This window comes from Aspergillus luchuensis, chromosome 3 (genome assembly GCF_016861625.1).
Source record: "Aspergillus luchuensis IFO 4308 DNA, chromosome 3, nearly complete sequence".
Lineage (NCBI taxonomy): Eukaryota > Fungi > Ascomycota > Eurotiomycetes > Eurotiales > Aspergillaceae > Aspergillus > Aspergillus luchuensis.
In genome coordinates, this window is record NC_054851.1 from 725,899 (window position 1) to 750,907 (window position 25,009).

Genomic DNA, 25,009 nt, shown 5'->3' on the forward strand with positions numbered 1-25,009 from the left:
CGGTACAAACAAGGCGTCATGGGCTAAGGATGATAATCAAGGGTTGGGCAAGGGTTGCAAAGGGTGGAGGGTTGGGCTTCTGTGTACATGTGAGTGTAATGGCAGGGAGCACTTGTACATAAATTGCCATGACACACGCTTCAGGCTGTAATTGCAGGTATGGCGTTGAATGGATGGGCTTTGATGATAGACCTTTCCCCATATCGAGAGAGGAGCAATTGATGCGGAACCAGTTGGTGCCTGACGTGGTAGATGCGGGTGCCTGGCTGCCTGAGTGAATTGACACTAAGCTAAGCGGGAGTGCTCACGTGACGCACACGAACTACAAAAAGCGGGCGGCAGCGACGATCTTTCCTCTTCTTTTTTTTTTCTTCTTCATACATCGAAAAGCTTTAACAGAGCCTGCCACGACCGTCGTCCAGCCTTCTCTACGGCGACGTGTTGCCTTCGGTCTACGGACTGATCGGCTCTGGAGAGTAATATTCCTTGATAGGAAGTTTGTCTCTCGTTGGGTCCTCTTCAGTGAGGGCGATGAGGGGTGAATGTCGATGACGGGATACATCTCATTTTTAACACCAATCAATATGAATAAAAAGATTTCATTGTTCGATGAATCAACGTACACCTGCATAAATTATAATATCAGTAGTCGACTCATCGAATTGAGAACATCAGACGCCACAGTCCTGTTAAACGAACCTTCGATTGAAGGCAGGGGGAAAATTTGCTAGCTGCCGCGGAGAGTCTGGCATGCGGGCAGGAGTAAGCCACGCGACGCGGCGTCCGAACTGACAGCCGAACTGGCTGGCTTACAGTATTCACCTTTCCCTGAGCTGTCTGCAGGTGTCGATGGCGTAATGACCATCAAAGTAAACTAACGTTCCTCATCAGCCGGGCAGTATTAGACATCCCCAAAGCAAGCGATGACGATCTGATGTTTTACGTGGTTCAGGCATTCCAGTCCCCTGTTTTCCGCGCGATTCATTCCCCAGGAATGCTGACGGCACAATGGGATGGTGTCTCCTGCGACGACGGGAGCTGATGATGCTCTGCCCAGCGGCCACAGGACCTGGTCTGAACCATTCCTCAAGGCATTCTCCGGTCAAAACAATGTCCGGCGAGCTTTGTTTGTTGTAGTGGTTGTAAGAAGGCCGCATACCAAAGGAAATGGCCGCCGAAGGGATCGAAAATAAAAGGTGCAACAAGGTCCTATGATACTGTCTTCACGAGTTATCCAAACTGCCAGAGCCTGGTCTTTCTGTTATTCGGTCAGTCTTTGGTTACGTTCCTTCTAACTGATCTTCCCTTGGCCCGTTTGGCCGAAGTCATTCGTTGATTAAGATCTATTCGTCCCTGTATTCTATACCTTTCGAAAACAACTACTACAATTGTAATTCTCCGACAACATGAAGGGACTTCAAAGCGGAATCAGCATTGCCATGCTCGCCAGCATGGCCAAGGCTACACTTATCTCGGGAGAAAGTGGTGTGGATGGTGGACAAGGGGCATCGCTGCCGATTACCAATGGCTTTAGCTCCACTGCGAATGAGGAGCATTCCGACGATCATTCGGTTGATGTTGATGCGAAGAAGAAGTTTGTGGATGAGCATGCTCACCACGGCCACCACTGGCCTAGGGAGGAAATCAACCAAAAAGGCAATGGAAATGACAACGAACATTACTACGACCCGCACATCAATGTCAAGTCGAACACAGTGAACGAGTCTCACAAGGGTGACCATTCCGTTCACGTTGACAAGAACCAGGGTGCTGTGAAAGGTGCGACTCACAGCCGCCCACACCACCACGCTCGGTCAGAGCCTGACCTCATCAGTGGTGAAAGTGGAATTGATACAAGCAACTCTGCATCGTTGCCTGTGACGAACGGTTTCTCGTCTACTGTCAATGAGGCGCACAGCGACGACCACTCGTCTAAGATCAACAAAGACAAGACGGTTGTCGACGAGGACAAGCACCACCACCCTCACGGTCACCACTGGGTGCGAGACGAGAAGGACCTGATCAGCGGGGAATCAGGTATCGACACGGGCAACTCTGCATCACTGCCCATTACGAACGGATTCTCTTCCACCGTAAATGAAGCCCATTCAGATGATCACTCTGCTGATATCAACAAGGATAAGACTGTGGTGGACAAGGAGCACCCAGAGCACGTGAAGCACGAGAAGCACCCTGAGCATCCGGAGCACCACCACTGGGTGCGAGGCAGCGACGACCTGATCAAAGGGGAGTCGGGCATTGATACTGGAAATTCTGCTTCCCTGCCGATCAAAAACGGATTCTCGTCCTCCTATAACGAAGCGAGCAAGGACAACCATGCAGTGGATGTTAATAAGGATGACACGGCTGTCGTCGAGGCTGAGCATCCGGGAAAGCACCATTGGCCGCACCACCACCCCCGTGGTGAACGTGAAGAACCAACCTTGATCAATGGGGAGTCTGGCATCGACACCGGCAATTCTGCATCACTGCCCATCACGAACGGATTCTCGTCTAACTATAACGAAGCAACCAAGGATAACCACGCCGTTGATTTCAACAAAGACGACACGGCCGTCGTTGAGCCTGGACATCCTGAGAAGCACTACCGGCCGCACCACCATGTTCGCGGGGAACGTGAAGAACCCACTCTGATCAATGGGGAGTCTGGAATTGATACCGGGAATAGTGCGTCTTTGCCAATCACCAATGTGGGCAGCTCCCAGGAGAACGAGGCTAGTGAGGATGACCATTCTGTGGACGTGGACAAGAAGAAGAGCGTGTTCGATGACGCGCACCACGGGCACCCCGACCACCGCAAATTCCCACACCCCCATGTTCCACGGGATCTTATCTCTGGCGAGTCTGGGATTGATACTGGCAATGAGGCAGTTATCCCTATCACAAACGCTTTCAGTTCTACAGACAATGAGTCTTATGACGACGATCACTCTGCGGATGTCAATGTCAAGGACACCGATGTCACCAAGCAGGGTCACCCGCACCGCCATCCCCATTGGCCTCGCGACCTGATCTCCGGAGAGTCCGGGATTGACACCGGGAATGAAGCAATTATTCCGATTACCAACGCCTTCAGCTCCACAGACAATGAGTCATACAAGGACAACCATTCGGCAGATGTCGACGTCAAGGACACTGATGTTACACGGCCTGAGCACCGCCCTCACCGTCATCATGAACGTGATTTGATCAAGGGGGAGTCAGGTATTGACACCGGTAACTCGGCTTCCCTACCCTTCACAAACGTGTATTCCAACGAAGACAATGAAGTATCTGAGGATGATCACTCCGCGGATGTCAAGGATAAGGATACTCTTGTCAAGACACCATCGCACCATCATCCCCACCCTCATTGGCCCCGTGATCTGATCAAGGGTGAAAGCGGTATTGACACGGGCAACTCTGCTAGTCTGCCAATCACCAACAGCTTCGGATCTCAGGTGAATGAAGCTAGTAAGGACGATCACTCCGTTGATGTGGACTCGAAAGACACTGCGATAAAATACAAGCCAGAGCCCAAGCCAGTTCCAGTGCCCGTGCCCGTGCATCACCCCCACGGACATTGGCCTCGGGATTTGATCAAGGGCGAGTCAGGGATTGACACTGGCAACTCGGCTAGTCTTCCCATTACCAATGTTTACACATCCCAGGAGAATGAGGCCAGTAAGGATGACCACTCGGTGGACGCTGACCTGAAAGACACGCTTGTCGAGAAGCCGAAGCCAGAGCCCAAGCCGGTGCCCGTCCCCGTGCCGGCCCACCATCCTAAGCCTCATCCCTACCCGAATCACCCACGAGATCTGATCAAGGGAGAATCTGGTATCGATACTGGTAACTCGGCTACTCTTCCCATTACCAATGCGTTTGGTTCCCAGTATAACGAAGCTAGTAAGGATGACCACTCGGTGGACACAGATACGAAGAACACCGTGGTGAAGGAGAAGCCAGACCCAAAGCCAGTGCCTGTGCCGGTACCTGTCCATGGACATCCCCACCCTCATCACCCACGCGATTTGATCAAGGGAGAATCTGGCATTGACACCGGAAACTCTGCCACAATTCCAATCACTAATGCATTTAGTTCTGAGTACAATGAAGCTAGCAAGGATGACCACTCTGTGGATGCCGACATAAAGGACACGGCTGTGAAGGGGGTGCCTGTCCACCATGGCCGCCCTGACCACCACCATGCTCGTGATCTGATCAAGGGAGAATCAGGAATTGATACTGGCAACTCTGCTAGCCTTCCTATCACCAACGGGTTCTCATCCCAGGTGAATGAATCCCACGAGGATAACCACTCCGTGGATGCAGATATCAAAGATACAGCAATTGATCGTCCCGAGCACGGACACTTCCACGGACACCCACATCTACCCCGAGACCTGATCAAGGGCGAGTCAGGAATCGATACAGGAAACTCTGCGACCATTCCGATTACGAATGTCTTCTCCTCTGAATATAATGAAGCTGATAAGGATGATCACTCCGTTGATGTGGACTCCAAGAAAACCCATGTGGATGAGCCGCACCGGCACCATCACCGCGCAGACGACAGTCTCATTCAGGGTGAATCTGGAATCGACACTGGAAACTCCGCCATCCTCCCAGTCACCAATGTATACGGACAGGCTACCAATGAAGCTTACAGTGATGACCACTCTGTCTCCGCCAACGTGAAGGACACTGACGTGGATGCTCATCATGAGCCAACTGAACCCCACGACTCGCATGACTCGCACGACTCCAGCAAACCACATGATGTGGGAGTCGACGCCATTGCTCACTCCGGCGAAGATGATTCGGCCAAGGACGTTGACTCAAGCTCAAGCTGCGCCTCACCAGTCGTCCACGAGATTGTCCACACGGTTACCCGCACATTGAGCGGTGGTCCGAGTCGGAACACTGGACTCCCTGAACACGGAGGACATGGGGCACCCGTCTTCAACGAGCCTTTCACAGGGGCCGTTGATGCTGTCGCTCAATCCACACCCGCCTACAATGCACCAGAAGTCGCCGCAGGAGCCGCAGGGTCCACACCCTTCTACAATGCCCCAGCCCAGCCAACCGGGCCCAGCATTGAGTCCGTTCCCATGTACAACGCACCTGCCGAGTCCACGCCAGCTGCCGCCCCGTCCAACCCCATGTACAATGGCGCTGCTTCCATCGCCGACCCAACTGGCGTATCAGCCCTGTACAACTCTGACCCCTCGGAACCAGAGCATGTACCTGACGTCGCGGCATCCTCTGCAGCACAACAGCCCGTGGCCATGAGCTCCAACGTCGCCATGGACCCTGCCCCTACTGCCCCCTTCCCCGGCAACCTGGACAGCATCGCCTCGACCATCACCATCCAAGAGGCCTCGACCTTCCACATGATCCCTGTCTACGTTCCTGCACCCACTGAAGCCTTCCGTGGAGCCGCAGCCGCCAGCAGCCTCGGGGTGCCCACACCCAAGCCGAGTGGCTCTGTCGCTTCCGAGCCATCTTTCCGCTACGACCTGCCCGGACCGTCCTCCACGCCTGCTCCCTCGACAAACAGCATCATGTTCACTGGCGCAGGCGCACAGGTGGCTCCGGCGCATGGCTTCTTCCCTATCGTCACAGGCCTGGTCGCCCTTCTGGCACTGATCTTGTAAGAGCCGTGCAGGAAGCAAATTATCCATGGATCTATTATTCCCGAGAATGTCCCATACATTTCATGTCATTCTTTTGCCTAATCATCTATTTCGGATGCCCTTCGTTCATAATCCGTGTCACTCGCTTTCAGCATTAATTGATTTGCATGTATCTGTTACCTTTCTCTTTCGAATCTAATCCAACCCTGCTTGATGTCCTTTTACTTCTAGTCGTCCACGTAGCTTGGTCTAGTACGCAACATTCAGCGGCTTTAAATCTATTAGGTAGCAAGCCGTCTAGCCCCCTTACATAGACATTTTCACCGCATATACGTACGTGTATGCACATCGCAGAGCTAGCCATGTGGCATTTTCAAACTGGCGGTGTGCAGCAGCAGTAATTCAACTACGAACGTCAAAATCGGTTTTAATGAAGCTGGATTCGTAGAGCACACACACACACACACACACACACACACACACACACTCTCTCTCTCTCTCTCTCTCTCTCTCTCTCTCTCTCTTTTAACTTATATACTAGCATCTTGCCAAATTTCTGCGTGTTAATAACCCAATCTAATATTGAGTATAACTCCTCTATACCCTTCTACGATCTGTTAATGAGAAACGATGATTAGAGCAGGTATGTAGAGATACGTCACAAAAGCAAAGCAGAACTTCATTCCGTAGTAAGTCATTAGGTGGGTGGCCATTTAAAGCTTGCTGAATCGAACGAAATGACTTGTGAGGACCGTTTCTTCAGCCAGCCACAGTATTCATTTACTACCTGGATCATTCCATATTGCTTAGCGATATCGCCGCATAAATGATAGATCTGGGCTCACAAACTCCAGCGTGCATGCGTCGGAGCTAATGTTGAGTTTGGACTGCGGATTGGGTGCCAGCAAAGGTACACCGTAATCGGAGTGGCCGAATACACACTTGTTTCGAGACCAATTGTCTATCTTTATATTTGTGGTTTATCTGACTTCAGGTGTATGTATACATTGAACTATTTCAAAGCCGGTAATTCAGCACGAGTGATTTTGGACGTTATATTGACGAAAGTCATTGATTGCTGTGCCAGCCCTGAATGTAACCGATCTTCATTGTGCATAAGCTTTGATTGTCCAACGGCACAATGATATGTGCTGAAGGGAATCAACTATGCCGGTCGGAGAATAATCTTTCCATTTGTCTCAAGGTCATGCCAGCGAATGATCTGATCTGAGTGTGCTGTAGGCCTCCGCGAAGTCTTGTGAGATATGTAGTTCACGTATGGCTAGAAAGTTCCATCATCTAACACATCACCTTGCTACGACGAAGAGGGTCGTTCAATATGTCCATATCGGTAGTAAGAAGCCCAGCACAAAGTGCTCTTGATACTTATACGATAGAACCTGGACACAGCAGGTTTAAAGAGTGTCTGTCTGCCTCTCCACCATCTAGACGGACGACTCCAGACTCACAAGCTGACGACCGAGACGACCAAGATGACTCGGTCCCCGATGGTGGTATAGCAGCGTGGCTGATCGTGGTGGGTGGATGGTGTGCGATGTTTTCCAGTTATGGATGGCTTCACAGTAAGTTGCCGTATGAGATTGGTTCAGAAAGCTAGGACATTCGGGTTCACTGATACTTAGAATTTCACAATAGGTATTGGCGTGTTCCAGAACTACTATCAGAATGTCATGTTTCCAGGCTATCCTGCGAGTACGATCGCGTGGATACCATCCTTTGAAGTCTTCTTCATGCTTGCCTTGGTAAGAAGATAGATTGCTCATCGGATCTCATGTTCTACATACTGATGGTGTGAGAGATATAAAGGGTCCTATTGTCGGCCGGCTGAGTGATACTTTTGGACCGCGCGCAGTCGTCATCGGAGGCTCATTCTTTCATATTTTTGGGGTCATGATGGCTTCTATATCGACAAAGTACTATCAGATTCTCCTCGCACAGGGTATCTGTAGTCCAATAGGTCTCTGTGCCATAGCGCAGCCAGTCTTGAGTGTCATTCCTGATTGGTTCAACAAGCGGCGCGGATTGGCGTACGGAATTATCTCGTCTTCGTCAGGGATCGCGGGCATCATATTGCCAATCATGGTTAACCGACTTATTCCCAAAGTCGGCTTCGGTTGGGCCATGCGGATCGTCGCATTCATGATGTTATTTTTTCTTATCATCGCTGGTCTCACTGTAAGGGAGCGCGTGCCTCCACGCCCAGAGGTTTTGAATCGAGAGAACCTCGTGCACCCTTTCCGAGATGTGAATATGGTCTTGCTTCTGGCCGGCGGCACTTTGCTGAGCTTTGGTATATGGGTCCCAAGTAACTATATCGTCACATCGTCATTGGCTGTGGGAATGCAGAACAATCTGTTGCAGTACCTCGTATCTATTCAGAATGCTGGAAGGTGTGTTTCTGACCCCACTTCTTCATCATACCATGCATATACTGATGTACGTCGTAGTCTCTTTGGACGATTCTTTTCTGGCTTTTTCGCGGACAAGATCGGCGTATACAACAGTTTTATCTCAAGTACTGTCTGCTCCGGTATCCTGGTGTTGGCGCTTTGGATCCCAGGTACCAACAACTCAGCAATCATCAGTTTTGATGTACTGTTTGGAGTCACGTCGGGGGCCTACTATACTATCTTCGTGGCTTTGGTGGCACCCATAGCCCCGCCTCGAGAAATTGGATACTGGGTTGGGCTGAACTTTTTCTTTGCATCAATCGCGGGACTTGTAACAGGGTCCATCGGAGGAGCAATATTAGCCTATGACGGTGGGTCTTACTGGGGAATGAAGGTCTACTCCGGCGTACTCCTGCTTGCGGGCAGTGTATTTGTGATGGGGACGCGGCTGCGACTGACGGGATTGGCAGTGTGTGCCAAATGTTGAGCTTCATCTCCTCATCTCATAGCCCTGTGTATGTATGTAGTTTCTTTGCCTCGCTGCACGACACTGGCATGGAGACTAAAAACTGGTCGCTGCGTGAGGTGGACGACGCATTGGTTGTTTGACTGAGGGGGTTTGCGACCGAAAAAAAAAATGATACTATGCAGCGCTGAATTGGAGAATAATATTTATGAGCATTGAGGCAGACACAGATGAGGCCTCTATACAGTATCATTTCACGGATGGTGGTTGTTGAAGTGAAGCTTAAAGCCATTGTTCCTGAGGATGCCTTCTGATTGGCCGGGAAGGGTCCCGAATGCTGAGTCAGGTATGGCCATGGCGATGATGTTATTCAGAATAATGTGCTGAAGATGCTGATGGGGCAAATCAGATATTGGAAAAGAAAAAAGACCATCTGTGAATGGCGTACCTGTCAGATGGGCAGTAATGTTGCAAACCATGATGTGGTGGTGCCGAAAGGGCCGGTGGTGATAGTATGGCAACGTATAGCGGGTACCTTAGGGACTGACGTGATTTGCCTTCGTCTCCAAATTGTATGACCGGAGTCGATGGAACCTTCGGCTAGGTTTGGGTTGGAGTATTCCATAGATCCTTGCATGTTTCATCATAGATTCACTGGTTCCCTGCGCTCGGATGCATGTTGGGACCCTGCTGATATCATAGCCTCATCATGGCCCAGACTCAATCCGCGCCTGGACAGTGACATCAGATGTCAGTCCAGCCCGACTCATCAGCTATATAAACTAACTTGGCCTGGTGGTCTCTCGCCAATCCAGAACAAATCCAATCAATTGAACAATAATCAATTTCATTCAATTTCATTCCAAAAAACTCAAACTTCACGAAGTTCAAATACCACCATACCACTCAATATGTCTTCTGACCCTCACCGCGGCGGACGTCTCGAGGACATGGCTCCCGAGGGCACTCGCATTCCCAATGATGCAGGCATCATGAACACAATCCCCTCCGTTCCTCGCCCTGATCAGCGCTCCGAAGATTCTCAGTTCGATAACTACGGTATCGCTCACCCGACCTCCGCCTTTGCCGCCGACAACTCCACCGACATGCCTCGCAGCACAAGAGACATGGGTCCCTCAGGCGAAGTCATCACTGGAACCGGTGATAGTTTCCCAGCTGAAGGCGAGTCCAAGAGGAACCTGATCGGTACCAACCACCCTGGTGCCAAGGGCGAGTCCAGAAACCTGAAGCACTCCAATCTGAACCGCAGTGCTTATGAGCGGTTCTCCGGGGAGGACGAAGATGCTATTGGCGAGCATCAGATCAGAAATGAATAAAGATATGCATATCTGGGATATGCTTGACATGAACATGATGTATTATAGATGAACGAAACGATATTTTTGTTTCATGCTATGTTTGGTCCTGTTGTAGAGTTCTTCATCGTATACTTAGCCTATAAATCCTCGGTAAATCTCGTCGAGAACATCCCGCTTGCGTTTGCGGTCTGCTCGTTCGGCCTCTTCGGCTTCATCGTCAGGCTCACCCTCGGGTTCCCGTGAGGCCCAGGTGCGAATGGTTCCGTCGCCATGAGCCGAAAACATCTCAATCCCTTCTCCTGAGGCGCCGTTGCCGCGCCAAGCAAGGGCGTTGATCCTCGCAGCGCTGAGGGCACTGGAGCGGCCCTGAAACTGCTGACGACCGGTCACAAGACCCGGTACGCGAAGAAGCTTGACAAAAGCCCCCTCTCGAAGTTCAAACATGAAGATCTCCCCACGATCATCTCTCTCATTGAAGTTTGGCCATAAAAGCGTTTCTTGCCCAGGGGTGACCACTCCGCGAGGTATGACAAGCGGTGCCCGTTCAGCCAGGTGTGAACTCACACTGTTCCGGACACGCTGACCAAAGTGTACAAGCGTGTTTGCACCTGTCCCAGCATCCCAGACTCGAATCCGAGAGTCCTGGCCAGCGGTCACCAGGTGACTACCGGTAGACGTCCACCGGACACCGGTCACGGCGCCATTATGGGCTCGAGCGTGCGGCGAGAATGCGGGGCGGCTCTGGTAGGATGCTGGGGTGGGTCCCGGGCGCACGAGTCCAACAGCATCATCCATGTCTAGTGCTGCAATCGCTGAATTGTGGCCTCCCCGGCGGATGTCGAAGAGGATTACTCTATTATCTGCCGACGCAGAAGCCAGGATGTGTGGCTGATGAGGAGCCCATGATACGGACAGGACTGAAGATTCATGTCCAGGGAGACCATGTGTCGACAGACCTGAACGTAGGTCAAGTAGTCGGACCGGCTTCTCCGAGGTACCTACTGCAATGAGCAAAGGAGACGCAGGATTTGACGACAGCGAATGGGTGTACGGTGTGCAGTCTAGATTGAATGTGTGCACAGGTGTAATAGCTGCTGGCGCTAAAGCCGAAAGCTTGAGCGTGCCATCGTACGAGGTTGTCAAGATAGTAGACGGTGTGGGATCAAATGGGTATATGGAGATGGAAGTAATGGCACGAGTGTGGGCATCTTCGTGCGAGGCTCTGTTTACAGATGCCACGGACTGGTGCACATGTTTCAATTCAGAGCCTCGTGACTCCAAATCCCACAGATGAATTGAAGGGTCTGCACCCCCAGAGACCATGCTGTCTACCGTTAATTGGAGCTAGGCACAGGATGAGTGTAACATACAATCGGCCGTCATAGTGATCGATGGCGAGCACATTCACTCCCGCTTTGTGAGCAAATACCTCATCATCAAAAATCAAGCCTGCATCCTCTTGACTTCCTCCTAAAAGAATGTCTCTACGTGCCGAGAAGCGAATGCCAGGCGCCGGCTCGAGCTGTTGAACAAGTCGCGTGGTTTGTGCGACATGAAAGGTCGAGGGACTTATGGACCCCAGAACCCTATTGAGAAGATACGCATTCATTCATTAGGCCAACAGAGCTCTTCTCCGAGCTCCGTGAAGATATCTGGATAAGGCAGATAAGTTGTTGTGATGAGTAGATGGAATGACTCGCTCTCACATGACCGCAACACCTGCCGGAGAAAGGTTATGCCGGAATGCCAATCACGAAGGGGAAAATCTTCCGGGCGTCGCAAAAGCAATCGGAAGTATCAACTTTGCCCACCGGCAGAGTCTCTTCCAGCCGTCCGGTCCTTCCTGGGAACAAGCTTCCTGATGCTCTCGCACGGGCGGCTCTAGCTAATCCGGGACTATGTCCTACGGCAAATCCCTTGCATTGAGCCAGAATTCCTTCGTCCGACCTCCCACTCCCGATGTCGTCGAAGTCCAGGAACAAGATGAGTTCGGCTCCAGGCGACAGAAGCGACAAGCGACTGTCTATGATGCCGTTGCCGGTTCGTCTTCACATGGATTGTCTCCCACTTCAGCAGACTGACTGCGTTCAGGTCGGGTGAATCATCATGGCTTTCTGCCATCGGCCCCATTCTCTTCCAAATACCGCGATACCGCATCGTCCAGCACTCGTCCAGTCCGTCCGGAGGAAGTTCTTTTCCGTCGACAAAACGCCCCGCAGCGCTACGAAGAAAACGATTTCTACTTTGCTCACGAGGCCCTCCCACCCAGCTGCCCCCTACCCAGCTCCGAGCTACTCGAGGCCATTCACGCATATTCGGCCGACTACTATGACCATGCGACGATCGACGGAGGACGGGATGATTACCAGAGCATGGACGAGACAGCGTTGTTAGCTATGGGGATTTTGATGGAGGAAATGGCCAAGGAATCTCTGGGTGAAACCGGAGACATGGTGCTCGTGGAGGGAGAGGAAATCCCGACCGACGAAATACCACTAGCCCCTCAGCTCAGCCGAAATATGCGCCGCAAAAGAGCAAATACCGGTCAGAGTAGTACGATGGCGAGCTCGGGTGACGAGTTAGAGAGCGTGGTGGTGAATAAGAGGCGGCCAAAGAAGCGCAAGTTGGGTCGTAAAATGACCTACGCAACTGAGCTGGATATCGAAGATGATGAGCGGTGGTGAGGTCTAGCAAGCTACTCAGCAGTTATTGTACCTGTGGCGTGGTCTACCTTCCACAACTACTGTTGCATCATCCATTCGGGCTCCGTTCCAGTCGCGGACTCCTATGGTGACCGCTCATCATTAGGGCGCCAGAACCAGAGATTGAGGACAATACGATACGCGAGGATTGATATCAACATTGCTTGGCTGGATGCGCAACTGTAAGGGATCAGAGATCTCATCTTTCAGCAAGCCACTAGATTAAGACGCATTTGGCTCGTGGGTACTGCAAGCTTGTCTCGGCTCTAGCCAGGCCCTTACTTTCGACTGTCCGAATGAGGCAGCAATAAGAAGCATCATGTCTTTGCTTCCTATACGATCAGTCACCTCGGCCAGCCCCGGTCAACCTCACGAGCCAGATCCCTATGCATGTTGCACATCGCAAATCTTAGCCCGCGATCATCGTCGACCCGGCGCCGCCAAGATCTTGGCTGGTGCATCTGCTGGAATGCCGTTGAACCTTGATTGGACTGGCCCGTCCATCTTCATGCACCCCAGGGTCAATTGCTGCTCACACTTCTTCACCCAAGCATTCCTTGGCCGTTTGAACAAAGTTTGCGGAATGCACGTTGTATCAGAATATCCTGTTTCTATCCAAATTCCTCCACAATACCTTAATAGCATCCACGAGATTCCTTACCTGTAACCTAAATATGTTTCATACTGCATACGAGAAAGTAGCTCTGGCGTGGGCAAACCGCCAGTCTGATGACATGTCATCATGTCATTTCCGGCAACAAGCCGCCATTCCCGCACCAAGCCTCTACAATCAAGGTCACCACTGCCGGAATCCACGTATCGCCCCGTTCGCAGTCCGACCAGGTGAGACTATCAAACAACCAGCTCAAGAGGGCTGCAGAAATGCGGATCAGTCTCCGAACTCTGCGTCCTGCTGTGCAGCTCCTGACTGAACTATCGCATAACTAACGATTGCCTAGGCACCCAACCGCACCTCAGCAACAGGCTCCCGTACATCAGCAAGGTAAGCTAAGCATTTTTATGTCCGTCCGTCAGCTTATGCAAAAATATACCTTAACCGCTTATAGTAGCTCCCCTCGGTATATCCTAACCCGTACACCGCAGTACAAAGACAGCCCCGGCAGGTGAACCAAAGCAGACGCCGGAGAAAGCCGGCATCGGCGAGACCCTACTAGTAGCAGCACCAACTTACTCACGGACAAAAGGGAGGGAGGGAGTGGAGGGGAGGGAGTAATCCTCTCGCCCCTCTGACCGCCGCCCACAGCCGTGTTTCATAAGCAATAGCTCACCGCGATATAGAGTGGCCGTCAAAAAGAAAACCTTATCTTGCCTCAGAGTGTCTCAGACCCTTTTTGCTTCCCCTTCAGCCGTCTTCACTACGACTTAGGATTCTCACTCAGCTGACGTGTGTTTTGGTCGATAATTTCCCAGCAGTGGTAAGGGCAGGATGGGCATCGGCTGACACAAGCTTTTGCTTATGTCCGTGAGCTGCACGCTTGTATGGAACACACACGAAAATTACCTGATCCGTGCGTGGTGCTTGGAAAAGATCTGCATCGGCTGGATGGATGCCCTACTTACTGGGTGCTATATAATAAACAGTAGTGAGAGAATTGCGTGATCTGTGCGTTCTGAGTCGGGAAAGTAGGAGGTAGTCTAGGTAGGTTGAGCGAATGGGGGGATTTTTGTTTAGAAATATGGGACAAGGGTCTGAGGTCTAACGTGTGCAGATATTGTTTGCCCGGGTGAAGTCTGTAGCCCCCGTTAGGCTTTATCGTATGGGACGCTTTGTTTGATGTGCCGCGTCGGTATGGTGAGGATATTTCGATGATAGGACGGTCTGCTGTTGTCTTCTTCCTTGTTCAAACTGTGGTGATGACACAACAGTAGCGAGGTATCAATTCTGGCGTGTTATCTATACCTTGTGTCACACACAGCCCGTTAGATAGAGATCGCCATTCCGATTGCTTGACAAGGGATCGGGGGACAGTGTCAGCAGACCTACTATGTACGTATCGCTCCCTACAAGGACAGACAGGAGAGGACGAATTCCGGCGATGATGTCGCGCATCGACCCAGTGCCTGCCTTGCAAGGATGAGAGGAGCGGGGTTTGTATGCAGTAAGGGCAAAAGATTTAACAGAGTCGGGAGGAGACAGAAAAAAAAAAAAAAAAAAAAAAAAAAAAATAGAAGGCGTCTAGTTATTATCACAGGGGATGCTCCCCTGTAACTGCAGGACATGAACGTGATTGCCAGTAGTAATGAATACTCAGCAGCCCTACGGGGAGAACAAACAATACCGAGGCCGTTATAGTTGAAGTCGACCCCGTGATGCCACATGACCGGGGGGAACTTTTACTGTTTGGGGTGTCCAGAACTAGTAGTAGAGAAGTAGACACACACTCACCGGTCCATCCTCATCACTCAACTCCATCCATCTTACTGTAAGTATCTCACCAGCAGGACACCTCCGACCCCACTAACTAATCTCGTTTATGCCTGTCAGCAACCTCAAACAGGAAACACCTTCCCCCTCCCCTCTCCACAGGGTCCAGGCATAAGCAAAAGTCCAAGACACAGAGCAAGTAGCTAAAGGCTACCGGCCTGACCATGGTACGTCGACGCCTCCGTGTTTTCCCCGCAACCAATGGGGCGAGTGATTGGGCACCCCATCAAGGCCACTAAGGAAGCAAAGCACTACTACTATGTGCCTTAGTGGGTGCGTTAGTCCAAGGGTGTCTGTCTGTCTGTCTCTCTGTCTTGTTTTCTTTACGAAACAAGAAAGAAAATAAGTAAGACGGGAAAAAGAAAAACAGAAAATAACTATTGTGTCGAGCTAGCCGCCTAAACTTTCCAGGAGTGCCAAACAAGCCCTGATCGTCTCACATCTGCGGGCCACGGGGACGTGCCACACCCTGAAGGATCTGGAGAAGATGATCCCGTCGGTGGCCTCAATAAACGGGATACAGGTGAAGGAGTACATTCAGGAATTGGCGGATGAGGGACGGATCCGGGTCGAGAAGATCGGTAGTGGGAATTGGTATTGGTGTTTTGGGGGAGAGGAGAAGAAAGAGCGCGAGGAGCGGATCCGGAGGTTACGGAGGGAGGTGGATCGGGTCCGAGAGAATTGGGAAGATGCGGAGGCTAGATTGTCTGCGCGGAAGCAGGCGAGAGTGCAGGAAGAGGCCGAAGAGGCGCATGGGGATGGGAATGGGAATGGGAATGGTGAGGAAGAGCGCCGGAGATTGATGGAGCAGAAGGCTGTGCTCGAGCGGGAGACACATCAACTGCAGGGGGAGTGGATGGCGTTGGCGACGAGTTCGGAGGGGAAAAGCTTACCGCAGATTAAAGAGGAGACGGAGGAGTATCGGCGACTGGCACATCAGTGGACGGATAACATCTACATCTTGGAAGGGTATGTGGATAAGGTGACCGGAGGGGATCGGGAGGTGTTGCGGATGGTGCAGCAGGAATGTTATAAGGGAGAATACGTGGAGGGGGAAGGATTGCGTGAGCTAGAGATGGAGATGAAGTAGTCCGGTTCTGATCACTAATGGATGAATTGGATGTGGTTGATGCTTAGGAATAAATAGTGGTGGTGGTGGTTGTTATTAGGATGGGCCGTCATGGAATCCATCAATCCATCCGTCGGGAACTTTGTCAGCGGCTGCTCACCACTAGTTTAAACTAGTAGTACTTTGTGGTTAACTTGGTCCATTTGAGGGGACTAATTCGTTAGTCAGTTTTATTTCGAGTTAATGAGCCACGAGTGGTAGTCAATGTGACTAGTCAGGGAAAGGAAAATGGGGGGAGAATCATACTAATAAGTAAAAGACTAATATTAATAATAATTATCATCACCATGCCCTACAAGCATAATTTCAGCTCACGGCAGGCAAACCAAAAGCCAATTCGTACAGAAAATAGAATCAGTGGAAAGTCGATTTGCTCCGAGTGGAAACCGCCGAGCCACGAACGGCCCAAGAGAAGCTTGACCTCGACCACAAGCCGGGCTGCTTATCTCCATCCCTCCATCATCTTCTTCTTTCTCCATCCATCACTCCCTCTCTCTGCTTGACACCTCCTCCTACGCCCTACTGCTGACCCTTCCTCTTTCTCTCTCCCTCCCCTTTCTCCATACGGATCCATTCCTTTCTTTTCCTCTTTTCTTCTCTACTACCATTCGCGACTACTTCCTGCGTGTCCTATTCATTCCGACTGCTCTTTTGTCATCCTCTTACCAACCCTCCTCCCCCGTGATTGACTTCCCTCCACACTAATTCCCGGGACTATCCATTCCTTTTCCCTTCCATCATCCACCCCCCTCCCCTCCCCTCCAGCATATCCCGGTTATAGGGGCTATTCTGTCAACCCTTTGGCCGTGATCGTGGGAAATTCCAGCCGAGAAATGATGCGGGCCTGTCACCATTACTGTTGATACCTCTCCCTACTTGTCATCTTCCCCTTCGTCTCTCTCGTTTCCTTTCCTTTCTTCGTTTTCTTTCCCCCCCCCTCCCCCAACTCCGAGATTTGAGACACGATCTTCCCCGACCAAACTCCCCGCATCGTCAGCGACCAGCAAAACAAGGGGACCCATTCATCCCACTAAAGACGCGCGCTTGGCTATTCTAGTGCTGTCTGTGCTGCGGCTGGGGTTGGAACTGATCCTGGACCGGTCGAGAGACTGACCCTGCTGCTGCTGTTGCTACTGCTGTTGCTGCTGCCTTCGCGCCCGACGGACACATCGGGCCGGTTTATCGGTAGATTGATCGATGGTGTCTGGACGGAGAATTTCCCAGCTGTCTCGATCGCGTTCTCGTCTTCCTTTACTCTCGAGATCTGGACAGTGTACTCTTGCTCCTCATCGACTCGCTCCCCCTTGCGTCCGCATCGACCACCACCTCTTCGTCGCCTTCTCGTCACTTGACTGACCGTAGTGACGCTGCTGAGCCCCGGTCCTGCCAGCCTCATTCTTCCCCTCCTTCAGTCCTCCACCCCCCATCGTCCACCCGCCCCCTCCCCTGAATTCCGCCGCTAGCAGCTCGTTGTCCGCCTGATTCCGACTTCCTTACTTTCGGTCGCCATTTCTCCTTCCTTCCTTCCCTCCCTCCTCGTGCATGGATTGGGTCGTGTGTCATGTCCGTCAACCCTCTCCCCTCACAACCCCCCTCGCCGCTCGGTCGGAATCGCAGCTCCCTCCTCTCCAAATTTCGCTCCCAACTCGGTCAACGAAATCGCAGCATCACCGACTTCTATATCGAACCGGACGATCCTTGGCGCTCATACTTTCCCGGGGATGTGATCAGTGGGACCGTGGTCCTTACAGTGGTACGGCCCGTTCGCATTACACATCTGGTGGTCTGTCTCCATGGCTTTGTCAAGGTCTTCAAGAACACCGTGCCCCCGGGTGAACAGGCCCCGGATTTGGGCTTTTTGGGGCCGGGGCGCGGGCGTCGCGGTGCCGAATATCTGGGAAATGGCCTGTCTACACTGTTCGAAGACGAGGTCGTACTTTGCGGGGAAGGTCGGCTTAAAGAAGGGATCTACAAGTTTCGCTTTGAGATGTGCTTTCCCCCGTATGCGCTACCCAGTAGCATCAATGTGCGTGGATCCCCTTCTGTATGGGTCTTATTGGGTTATACTGATCGCAGTCGCATCTAGTTCGAACGAGGCACGATATCATATATGCTTACGTCCACCCTGACCAAACCGACGACGATCAACCCGACCTCGACGTGCCGGAGACGCGTCAACGTCCTAGAAAACATTGACATCGCGCCCTTTCCCCCACCTAAGCCGCGCGTCGTCACCCTCGAGCCGATAACCCGACGGTCCAAGTCGAAGGCAAAGGCCAAGTCAGCCGGATCTGACGCGCCTGATACACTCTCCATCGATCCGTCAGCCCACGGCGGCAACAGTATTGACAACCGACCCCCTCTGAGCCCGGCGCCCAGCAATGTCAGCTCATCGAGTCGGCGGAGCAATAGCAGTTTGAGCTTCCAGGTTCCCAGCGACCCAAGCTCATCGACGAGCACTGGAATGCGGAACAGCGAAGCCCGGAGCATCACCCCCTCCACGACGGATCGGACCATTATGGCCAAGGCAGAAGTGCTGCGCGCAGGCGTGTTGCCGGGGGATACCTTGCCGATTAATGTCACCATCAACCACTGCAAGCAGGTGCGCAGCGCGCATGGGATCATCGTGACACTGTATCGCCAGGGGCGGATTGATCTCCAACCCGCGATCCCGATGGGGAAACCCGCGGATGGCAAGAAGCCCATTTACGAAGACTACTATCCGCGTTCGCGGACCGGCTTAGGCGGCCTGACACTTGGCAGCAGCCGCACCACCGGGGTGTTCCGCAAGGATCTAGCGCAGACATTTGCACCGCTGGTGGTGGACCCCACAAACCTCACCGCGCTGGTGAAGACCTCAATCCGGGTGCCCGAGGATACGTTTCCGACCATCACGCGCACACCGGGGAGCATGATCAATTTCCGGTACTATGTGGAAGTGGTAGTCGACTTGCGGGGCAAGCTCACCTCGCCCGACCGGTTTCTGCCCCGGTTCAACATGGTCTCCTCGGGCGGCAACTTCTCCTCCAGCGGGCAGGTGTTGAACCCGGCAGATGTCAACAACAGCGTGATCACGGCGAATTGGGCGGGTAACATCCTGGACACCGATCAGATTCGACGTGAAAAGGGCGTGGTGGCGGTGATGTTCGAAGTGGTCATTGGGACGCGTGACTCGCAGCGCGGCGTGAAGGCAGCAGAGCGCACGCCTTCCACGTCCGCTCCAGTGGATCCCAATCAGCAGCCCGCTGGCCCGGACGGCGAGACATGGAATACCGACCAGTCCCCGACCCCCAACGCCGAAGGTGAATATGTGGCGCAAGAAGACTACGGCTTCCCGCGGGAACCATCCCACTGGCCTGAATACGCAGGTCAGGAGTACCCAGGCGAGCCACAGGCATATCACCCTGGGGAGATGGTGTCGACGCCGCCGGCCGACGAGCCGAGCGATGAAAAGAGCCGGCTCCGGCGGGCTGAGCAGATGCTCCTGCCGAGTCGCCCACCTGACGATGCCGGGGTTGGACCATCTGAGATGGCGATTCCGACGGCGCCAGTGCTGCCGGAGGACGACCATCTTAACGACTACCACCACCTGCCGTCACCGACGGATAATGGGACCCCGCGGGCGGTGATCTCTGCGGAGTCGGTGCAGACCGTCGTGCCTGGAAGCAGCGCGGCGGGCGCGAGTGGATCCGAACCGCCTGGAGAGGACAAGCAGGAGCTTGAGCGACAGCGGTTGATGACAGAAGTCAGTGCGCCCGACGATGTGGAAGTTATGGAGGCGCCTGACAGGTCGACGGATGCGCCGACGGCGCCGGTGTTTCACGACGACGAAGGCGACCATCAGCTGGTAGGCAGCGCGGCGCGCGGCGATGAGGCATTACCGCGATATCAGCGGTAAGAATAAAAAAGGCGTTTGTCAGGATGAGTTCTATTGCTTGCATTGCGGGATACCGGGAGATACCATCTACGTTGCAATGTTTGGATTTTTTTGGGATTAATTATGAGCAGCCTGCGGCATTGAGGGCGTATATAATAGAGTTGCATGCATAGTGCAGTACTAGTATAGTACTATTATAATGGCGGATTGGTAATGGGTAGATAACAAATAAGCAGTCAACTAAGGAGATAAGTAGATTAGAGGCGATTAGGCTGAACTGGAACTGGAACCAACCCGGTCGCGCCAAGCCCGCTCTAACGTCCGATATCTCAATCCATCTTCTCTTCCTCTCTTCCTCCTCCTCTTCCTCAACAATCCAACCTCATCCACATCCACCCATCCATAAACCAACGGGAATACTACCCCGTCGGCCTTCACCATGGCCTTCCGCAACGGGTCCTTTGCGACCTTCCTAATCGTCTGCCGTACGCCACCACCACCGCCTCCCCCAATAGCCTCTCTCTCCCCCCCCCAAACACTTCCCCCCAATCTCACTCACCCTCCAACCTACCAACAATAATAACCCCACTAACAAAATGAAAATAATAATAACAGCAACATCCTTCTTCCTCGGCCTCATCTTCTCCCTCTTCCCCTACGACTACCCCATCCTCTGGTCGACGACACCCACGCCCGCAACGCACTTCGACTACTTCGAATCGCACCTGCGATTCCTGCACGCCTCGCCGCCGCTAATCCCGCGGATCCTGCACATCGTGATCTTCCTGGGCTTGCTCGGTCTGATCATGAAACTGTACAAACCGTCGGAATCGAATATGTTGTTCGATGGCGCCAGTCTCGTGCTGTATATGTGTGGGATTACGGTTTACATTGCGAATATTGTCAAGGGGTTGAGGTTGGTTAGTGGCGGGGTTTATGGGGATGAGTTGGTCAAAGGTGCTGCGAATGGAGGTGGGGAAGGGGATGAAGGGGTTGAGCAGGGGCAGATTCTGGGTAGGGAGGATAGTTTGAAGGTGTTGGCGGCGAGTAATACTATCCTTGCGCTGGTGTTGGTTGGGGTGTTGGTGTTGCAGGCGGGGCAGTGGTATGCCGAGAGGAAGGAGGCGCAGGAGGTGGAGAGTTTTAGTACTTCTTCTTCGAAGAAGGGGGGAAGTGAGAAGAGTGAGGCTCAGGAGGGGGGGAGTAAGAAGAAGAGGAATTGATCAAATTAGTTGAGTGGGTTTGGGGGGTGGGAGAGGTGAGATGGTGTGAGTGTTGGGGAAGTCAAAGTATGGTAGTAGTGGGATGTGTGTATGGTATCAGTTACTATGAATTGCAGTTTCAAAGGTATCATCTATGTACAGCATAGGTATCAGTTCAGTAATGCACAGTTCATCATCCAATCCATCATCAATGCAATCAATGCAAGCAAGTTGTTACACCCAAGCATCCGCCCCTCACATCTGCAGTCCCTCCGGTCGGAATGAAAATGGACTCCGCGGCAGGTCTGGCGTCCGCGGGCTCAGTGCTTTTGCGAATAGTTCCTCGCCTGAGTCGGCGCTCGCTGTGCGCGCCATCCCTCCCATCGAGGCGAAGCCCGTGTGGTGTTCGACATTCTGCTGTGCCTGTACTGACTCCGGTGGGTAGTGCACCACCGTTCGTAGGGCTTCTGGCGCTGCGGGCGCAGGACTGCGCGTCGGGCGATGTATACTGTGGAAGGAGTTGAACGAGGAGACGGCCACGTCGGGGGACTGGGGAGATAGTAGATGTCGCGCGGAGGCTGATCATAGCATTGTTAGCATCAGTATGATCTCCAGTGTGTGGGGGCTACGTACCCTCCTTCGGGGACAGTTCCCGCTCGCTCGTCTGCAGTTTCAGCCCCTTGAGCTTCTCGCCCAGCTTGCCTCCACTGCTGGGTGATACCGGCGTCGCAGGCCCCATAGGGTAATGCGGATCTGGGTGACTCTGCCCGACCACCTTGGGCCCGTCCGGAGACAGCGACACACCAAAGTTGGACTCGATCCATTCCTTCTCCTGCAGAGCCATGTGCAGCGCAATCCCCTCGGCGTTGTTCAGACATTCATCCCGAATCTCCTTTTCCAGCACCTGCAGCCGCTTCTTCGCCCATATCGTATGTAGCACACCCTTCTTGCCCGCCGAGCGACCATCAGCACCGAGCTCTGGAGGAAATATCGCCGGCAGCGGATTCAATTGCATGGGTTCGGGGTTCTTGGCGGACGGGGGTGCGTGAGCCGGGGGCTCGTATGACAGGGTGACGGTGGGAGGGATAGTAACGTGTGGCGGCAGTAGAAAGTACATTCGACGGGTGTTGTCGCTCGTCTTCTCATCGGCAGGAAGAACGGCGGTTTTACCCTCCCAGGCAACATGCCAGGAACCCCCGGGGAAGGAGGAGGAGCGAGCTATAGCGTCGTCCTCCCACTCGATCATCATGATTTTGGTGCCATCGTTGGCTTTGCCCGCCTCGAACTCGAAGCGGGCCAGGGCGGTGATAGTGATGGGACCCGTGGAGAAGCGGTGGGATTCGAGGGCAGCAAAGTCACTGTTTGGAGTGAAAGGCGTAGGGAGCGAGTGAGCCATGGCAAGAGGGCGGTCAGACGGGGATAGATAAGGGGGAGGGAGAGAAGGGGGTTTTTAGAGGAAGAGGAAGAGAGGGAGAGAGAGACAGGAGAGGAAGATCGAGGGGATTCGAATTCGGATATCAGGAAGAGGAGGAGATGGAGCAAGTAGCGCAAGACACTAGCAGACAAGATGGCCGAGGATGCATATGGAGGAAAATAGAAAAGAATAATTGGAGAGGCGCTGGAAAGGGTTGGGAAGGAAACGGCGCGCGCAGATCACGGGATAAGAGGGGATCACCGCATCAGGCAATTCGATGCATAACAACAATATTAATATTAATCAATATGATTATATTAGTTGGTCGGGAAGTTCAGTTGCAGTGGGGGTGGAAGCTTAGTTAGTATCTTCCTCGAAAGCCTTTGAATGATGGTGTCGAGATGAGAAGATGGAGAGGGAGAGAAAAGAAGATAGAAGAAGAAGAAGAGGAGGAGGAGGAGTAAGAATGGAGAAAAAGAGAGTGAGAGGGGCATCCACGAGCACTTCTTCTTCGGCTTCTTCTGCTCTTCTTCCTCTTCTTTTGCTGCTTCTTCTTTCGCCGCTTCTAAATATAGCCTCTTGGCATCACACCGCATCGGTCAGCATCTTTCCCTACTGTCTCAATCAGCTTGTTTCCACTCTCTCCCTCACTAGACTCTCTCACTCTCAGTTCCAGAACCCTAAAGAATCCCCCCGCCCTACCATGGTTGGCTCTGTCAGGCGTCCCCTCTTCGGCCGAATTCCATGGTTCGGTTGCCCGTCAGTCAGCCTGCCAGAACACTAGATCCCATGGTTGATGAGCAAACCACTGATGATGTCAATCTCACCAACTAGTTAGTGAGGACAAAGGGGAGACAATCACTGGCAGGAAGAGGACCTGTCTAGCACTACCCAACAAAATGCTAGGAATTCATGTGCGGACACTGGTCTAGATGTAGTCCTTCATTGCCGCCGTGATGGTGGCACAGTGGTTTATTAGACGCCTATCACCATCACCCACTGAACCAACAGTGACTTCACCCCCATCCACTTGTCTCTATGTTTTTTCTTTCTTTTCTTTCTTCTTTTTTTCCTGTTTTTCGCTGTCTCCCTTCATTTCTTGTAAAACCAGTCGTACCAAACCGTATCATACTCAAGCGCTGGATCACCACATGGGCGACAATACGCGGGGTCGAGTCACCCTTCCTTGGACACCAGCTGTGGTTATTGCCCCATGACCCGCTCACCGAGTGATGAAGAATAGTCGTCATGCAGGGGAATTGCGCTTAAGGTTGTATAAGAACCTGACAGCCACGCAGCGTTGTTGCTAAATTCATCACCACTGGAGGCCACTCCGCACCATTGATTGGCTGACAGCGCAGCATCAAGGAGGGGAGCGTCGTCAATCCACTGCTGCAGCGAGCGGGAATCATGCATCCTTTGTCACAGGGGCGGCATAACCTTGTTAACCGCTGGAAATCTGGTTTAGTTAGGTAGACGACCAACTAACTGACTCAGTTCTGGTGCCAGATGGGTTACCCCTCGTGAGGATGGGACGACTATGCAAGTATCAGTATCTGATTTGACAGGACACTTTCTGCCTATGTGAACAACGTACTAGTCTGACTAGAGTCTGCACAAGATGTGCGGAATAGCTACTGGTCTGGGCGATACTGGATAGTCTCAACCAGTCAAATCAAGCCTCTCAGGAACAGCTCCGAGGGGCAATTCGGACGGAGTGTGAGGGGCTTGGCTGTGTCCACAGACACTTTGCTCCATTGAACTCAACTTCTACCAGGTAGGTAGGAGACCGGTATTAAGAGGACAACATAGCATGCGAGCAACAAGAGAGTCCATCTCCATCATCAACTTCATCTTGGATGCTCAACAATACATATATCCATCGCATCCGTTGCATCCAACACCATCGTGCTCGTTACCAAAAATATCCCCATGAGGTCCCAGAAATAGCAATACATAAGCACCGAGCAGGGTACACCTGCACCAGGACCCCAAGGCCAATCAGATCGCGGAGGGCTAGGACTAGTCCAGTAGACCCTGGTGTTACCAGAAATAACTTCCCTGCTGTGATGAAAATAGAAATACCCCTCCAGACACTTGCTCACACGCGAGGATTCGATCCCGTCTCTCCGTCGGCGCTTAACAGACAGCCTGTGATTGAACGAGTCAAGGCAGTATCCACAGTAACTAACCTACCATCTGTCCGGAATCCACAGCGCTATCCCTCCTAACAGGGGGGCGACCAACTGATCGACCAGGATGGAAGGGTTCAGAAGCGCCAGGATTGGGTCGAATAGATGGAGGGACGGCATGACCAGGGAGTCTCTACTTTAGCGCCGAGGGTAGTAATAGTGCCGGCCCCTCGTTACTTTTCTGGGAAGCATGCAACGATGGACTAACTGAC

The 25,009-nt window shown here is 52.5% G+C and overlaps 11 protein-coding genes across 11 annotated transcripts; 9 read left to right on the forward strand and 2 right to left on the reverse strand.

Moving 5' to 3' along the window:
- Positions 1–1,406: 1,406 nt before the first annotated feature.
- Positions 1,407–5,660, forward strand: CweA (putative GPI anchored protein; the record flags this gene model as incomplete). The annotated part of the gene is made up of 1 exon (XM_041686744.1): positions 1,407–5,660. The coding sequence occupies one exon, from the start codon at positions 1,407–1,409 to the stop codon at positions 5,658–5,660; it is 4,254 nt and encodes a 1,417-aa protein (XP_041540699.1).
- Positions 5,661–6,978: 1,318 nt separating this feature from the next.
- AKAW2_30253S (uncharacterized protein) lies at positions 6,979–8,537 on the forward strand (the record flags this gene model as incomplete). The annotated part of the gene is made up of 4 exons (XM_041686746.1): positions 6,979–7,222; positions 7,296–7,402; positions 7,467–8,050; positions 8,108–8,537. The coding sequence occupies 4 exons, from the start codon at positions 6,979–6,981 to the stop codon at positions 8,535–8,537; spliced, it is 1,365 nt and encodes a 454-aa protein (XP_041540700.1).
- Positions 8,538–9,103: 566 nt separating this feature from the next.
- AKAW2_30255S (uncharacterized protein) lies at positions 9,104–9,853 on the forward strand (the record flags this gene model as incomplete). The annotated part of the gene is made up of 1 exon (XM_041686747.1): positions 9,104–9,853. The coding sequence occupies one exon, from the start codon at positions 9,104–9,106 to the stop codon at positions 9,851–9,853; it is 750 nt and encodes a 249-aa protein (XP_041540701.1).
- A 114-nt stretch (positions 9,854–9,967) lies between these two features.
- On the reverse strand, positions 9,968–11,444 carry AKAW2_30254A (WD repeat protein; the record flags this gene model as incomplete). The annotated part of the gene is made up of 2 exons (XM_041686748.1): positions 9,968–11,159; positions 11,206–11,444. The coding sequence occupies 2 exons, from the start codon at positions 11,442–11,444 to the stop codon at positions 9,968–9,970; spliced, it is 1,431 nt and encodes a 476-aa protein (XP_041540702.1).
- Positions 11,445–11,733: 289 nt separating this feature from the next.
- On the forward strand, positions 11,734–12,519 carry AKAW2_30256S (uncharacterized protein; the record flags this gene model as incomplete). The annotated part of the gene is made up of 2 exons (XM_041686749.1): positions 11,734–11,875; positions 11,927–12,519. The coding sequence occupies 2 exons, from the start codon at positions 11,734–11,736 to the stop codon at positions 12,517–12,519; spliced, it is 735 nt and encodes a 244-aa protein (XP_041540703.1).
- A 337-nt stretch (positions 12,520–12,856) lies between these two features.
- On the forward strand, positions 12,857–13,204 carry AKAW2_30257S (uncharacterized protein; the record flags this gene model as incomplete). The annotated part of the gene is made up of 1 exon (XM_041686750.1): positions 12,857–13,204. One exon carries the CDS (start codon positions 12,857–12,859, stop codon positions 13,202–13,204), a length of 348 nt encoding a protein of 115 aa, XP_041540704.1.
- Positions 13,205–13,266: 62 nt separating this feature from the next.
- Positions 13,267–13,665, forward strand: AKAW2_30258S (uncharacterized protein; the record flags this gene model as incomplete). The annotated part of the gene is made up of 3 exons (XM_041686751.1): positions 13,267–13,380; positions 13,497–13,540; positions 13,605–13,665. 3 exons carry the CDS (start codon positions 13,267–13,269, stop codon positions 13,663–13,665), a joined length of 219 nt encoding a protein of 72 aa, XP_041540705.1.
- A 1,482-nt stretch (positions 13,666–15,147) lies between these two features.
- Positions 15,148–16,073, forward strand: AKAW2_30259S (putative GAJ protein; the record flags this gene model as incomplete). Its single annotated transcript, XM_041686752.1, has 2 exons — positions 15,148–15,150; positions 15,378–16,073. The coding sequence occupies 2 exons, from the start codon at positions 15,148–15,150 to the stop codon at positions 16,071–16,073; spliced, it is 699 nt and encodes a 232-aa protein (XP_041540706.1).
- Positions 16,074–17,673: 1,600 nt separating this feature from the next.
- rim8 (pH response protein PalF) lies at positions 17,674–20,010 on the forward strand (the record flags this gene model as incomplete). The annotated part of the gene is made up of 2 exons (XM_041686753.1): positions 17,674–18,138; positions 18,199–20,010. The coding sequence occupies 2 exons, from the start codon at positions 17,674–17,676 to the stop codon at positions 20,008–20,010; spliced, it is 2,277 nt and encodes a 758-aa protein (XP_041540707.1).
- Positions 20,011–20,585: 575 nt separating this feature from the next.
- On the forward strand, positions 20,586–21,212 carry AKAW2_30261S (putative secretory component protein shr3; the record flags this gene model as incomplete). The annotated part of the gene is made up of 1 exon (XM_041686754.1): positions 20,586–21,212. One exon carries the CDS (start codon positions 20,586–20,588, stop codon positions 21,210–21,212), a length of 627 nt encoding a protein of 208 aa, XP_041540708.1.
- A 234-nt stretch (positions 21,213–21,446) lies between these two features.
- Positions 21,447–22,587, reverse strand: AKAW2_30262A (uncharacterized protein; the record flags this gene model as incomplete). The annotated part of the gene is made up of 2 exons (XM_041686755.1): positions 21,447–21,769; positions 21,825–22,587. The coding sequence occupies 2 exons, from the start codon at positions 22,585–22,587 to the stop codon at positions 21,447–21,449; spliced, it is 1,086 nt and encodes a 361-aa protein (XP_041540709.1).
- Between the last annotated feature and the right edge of the window lie 2,422 nt (positions 22,588–25,009).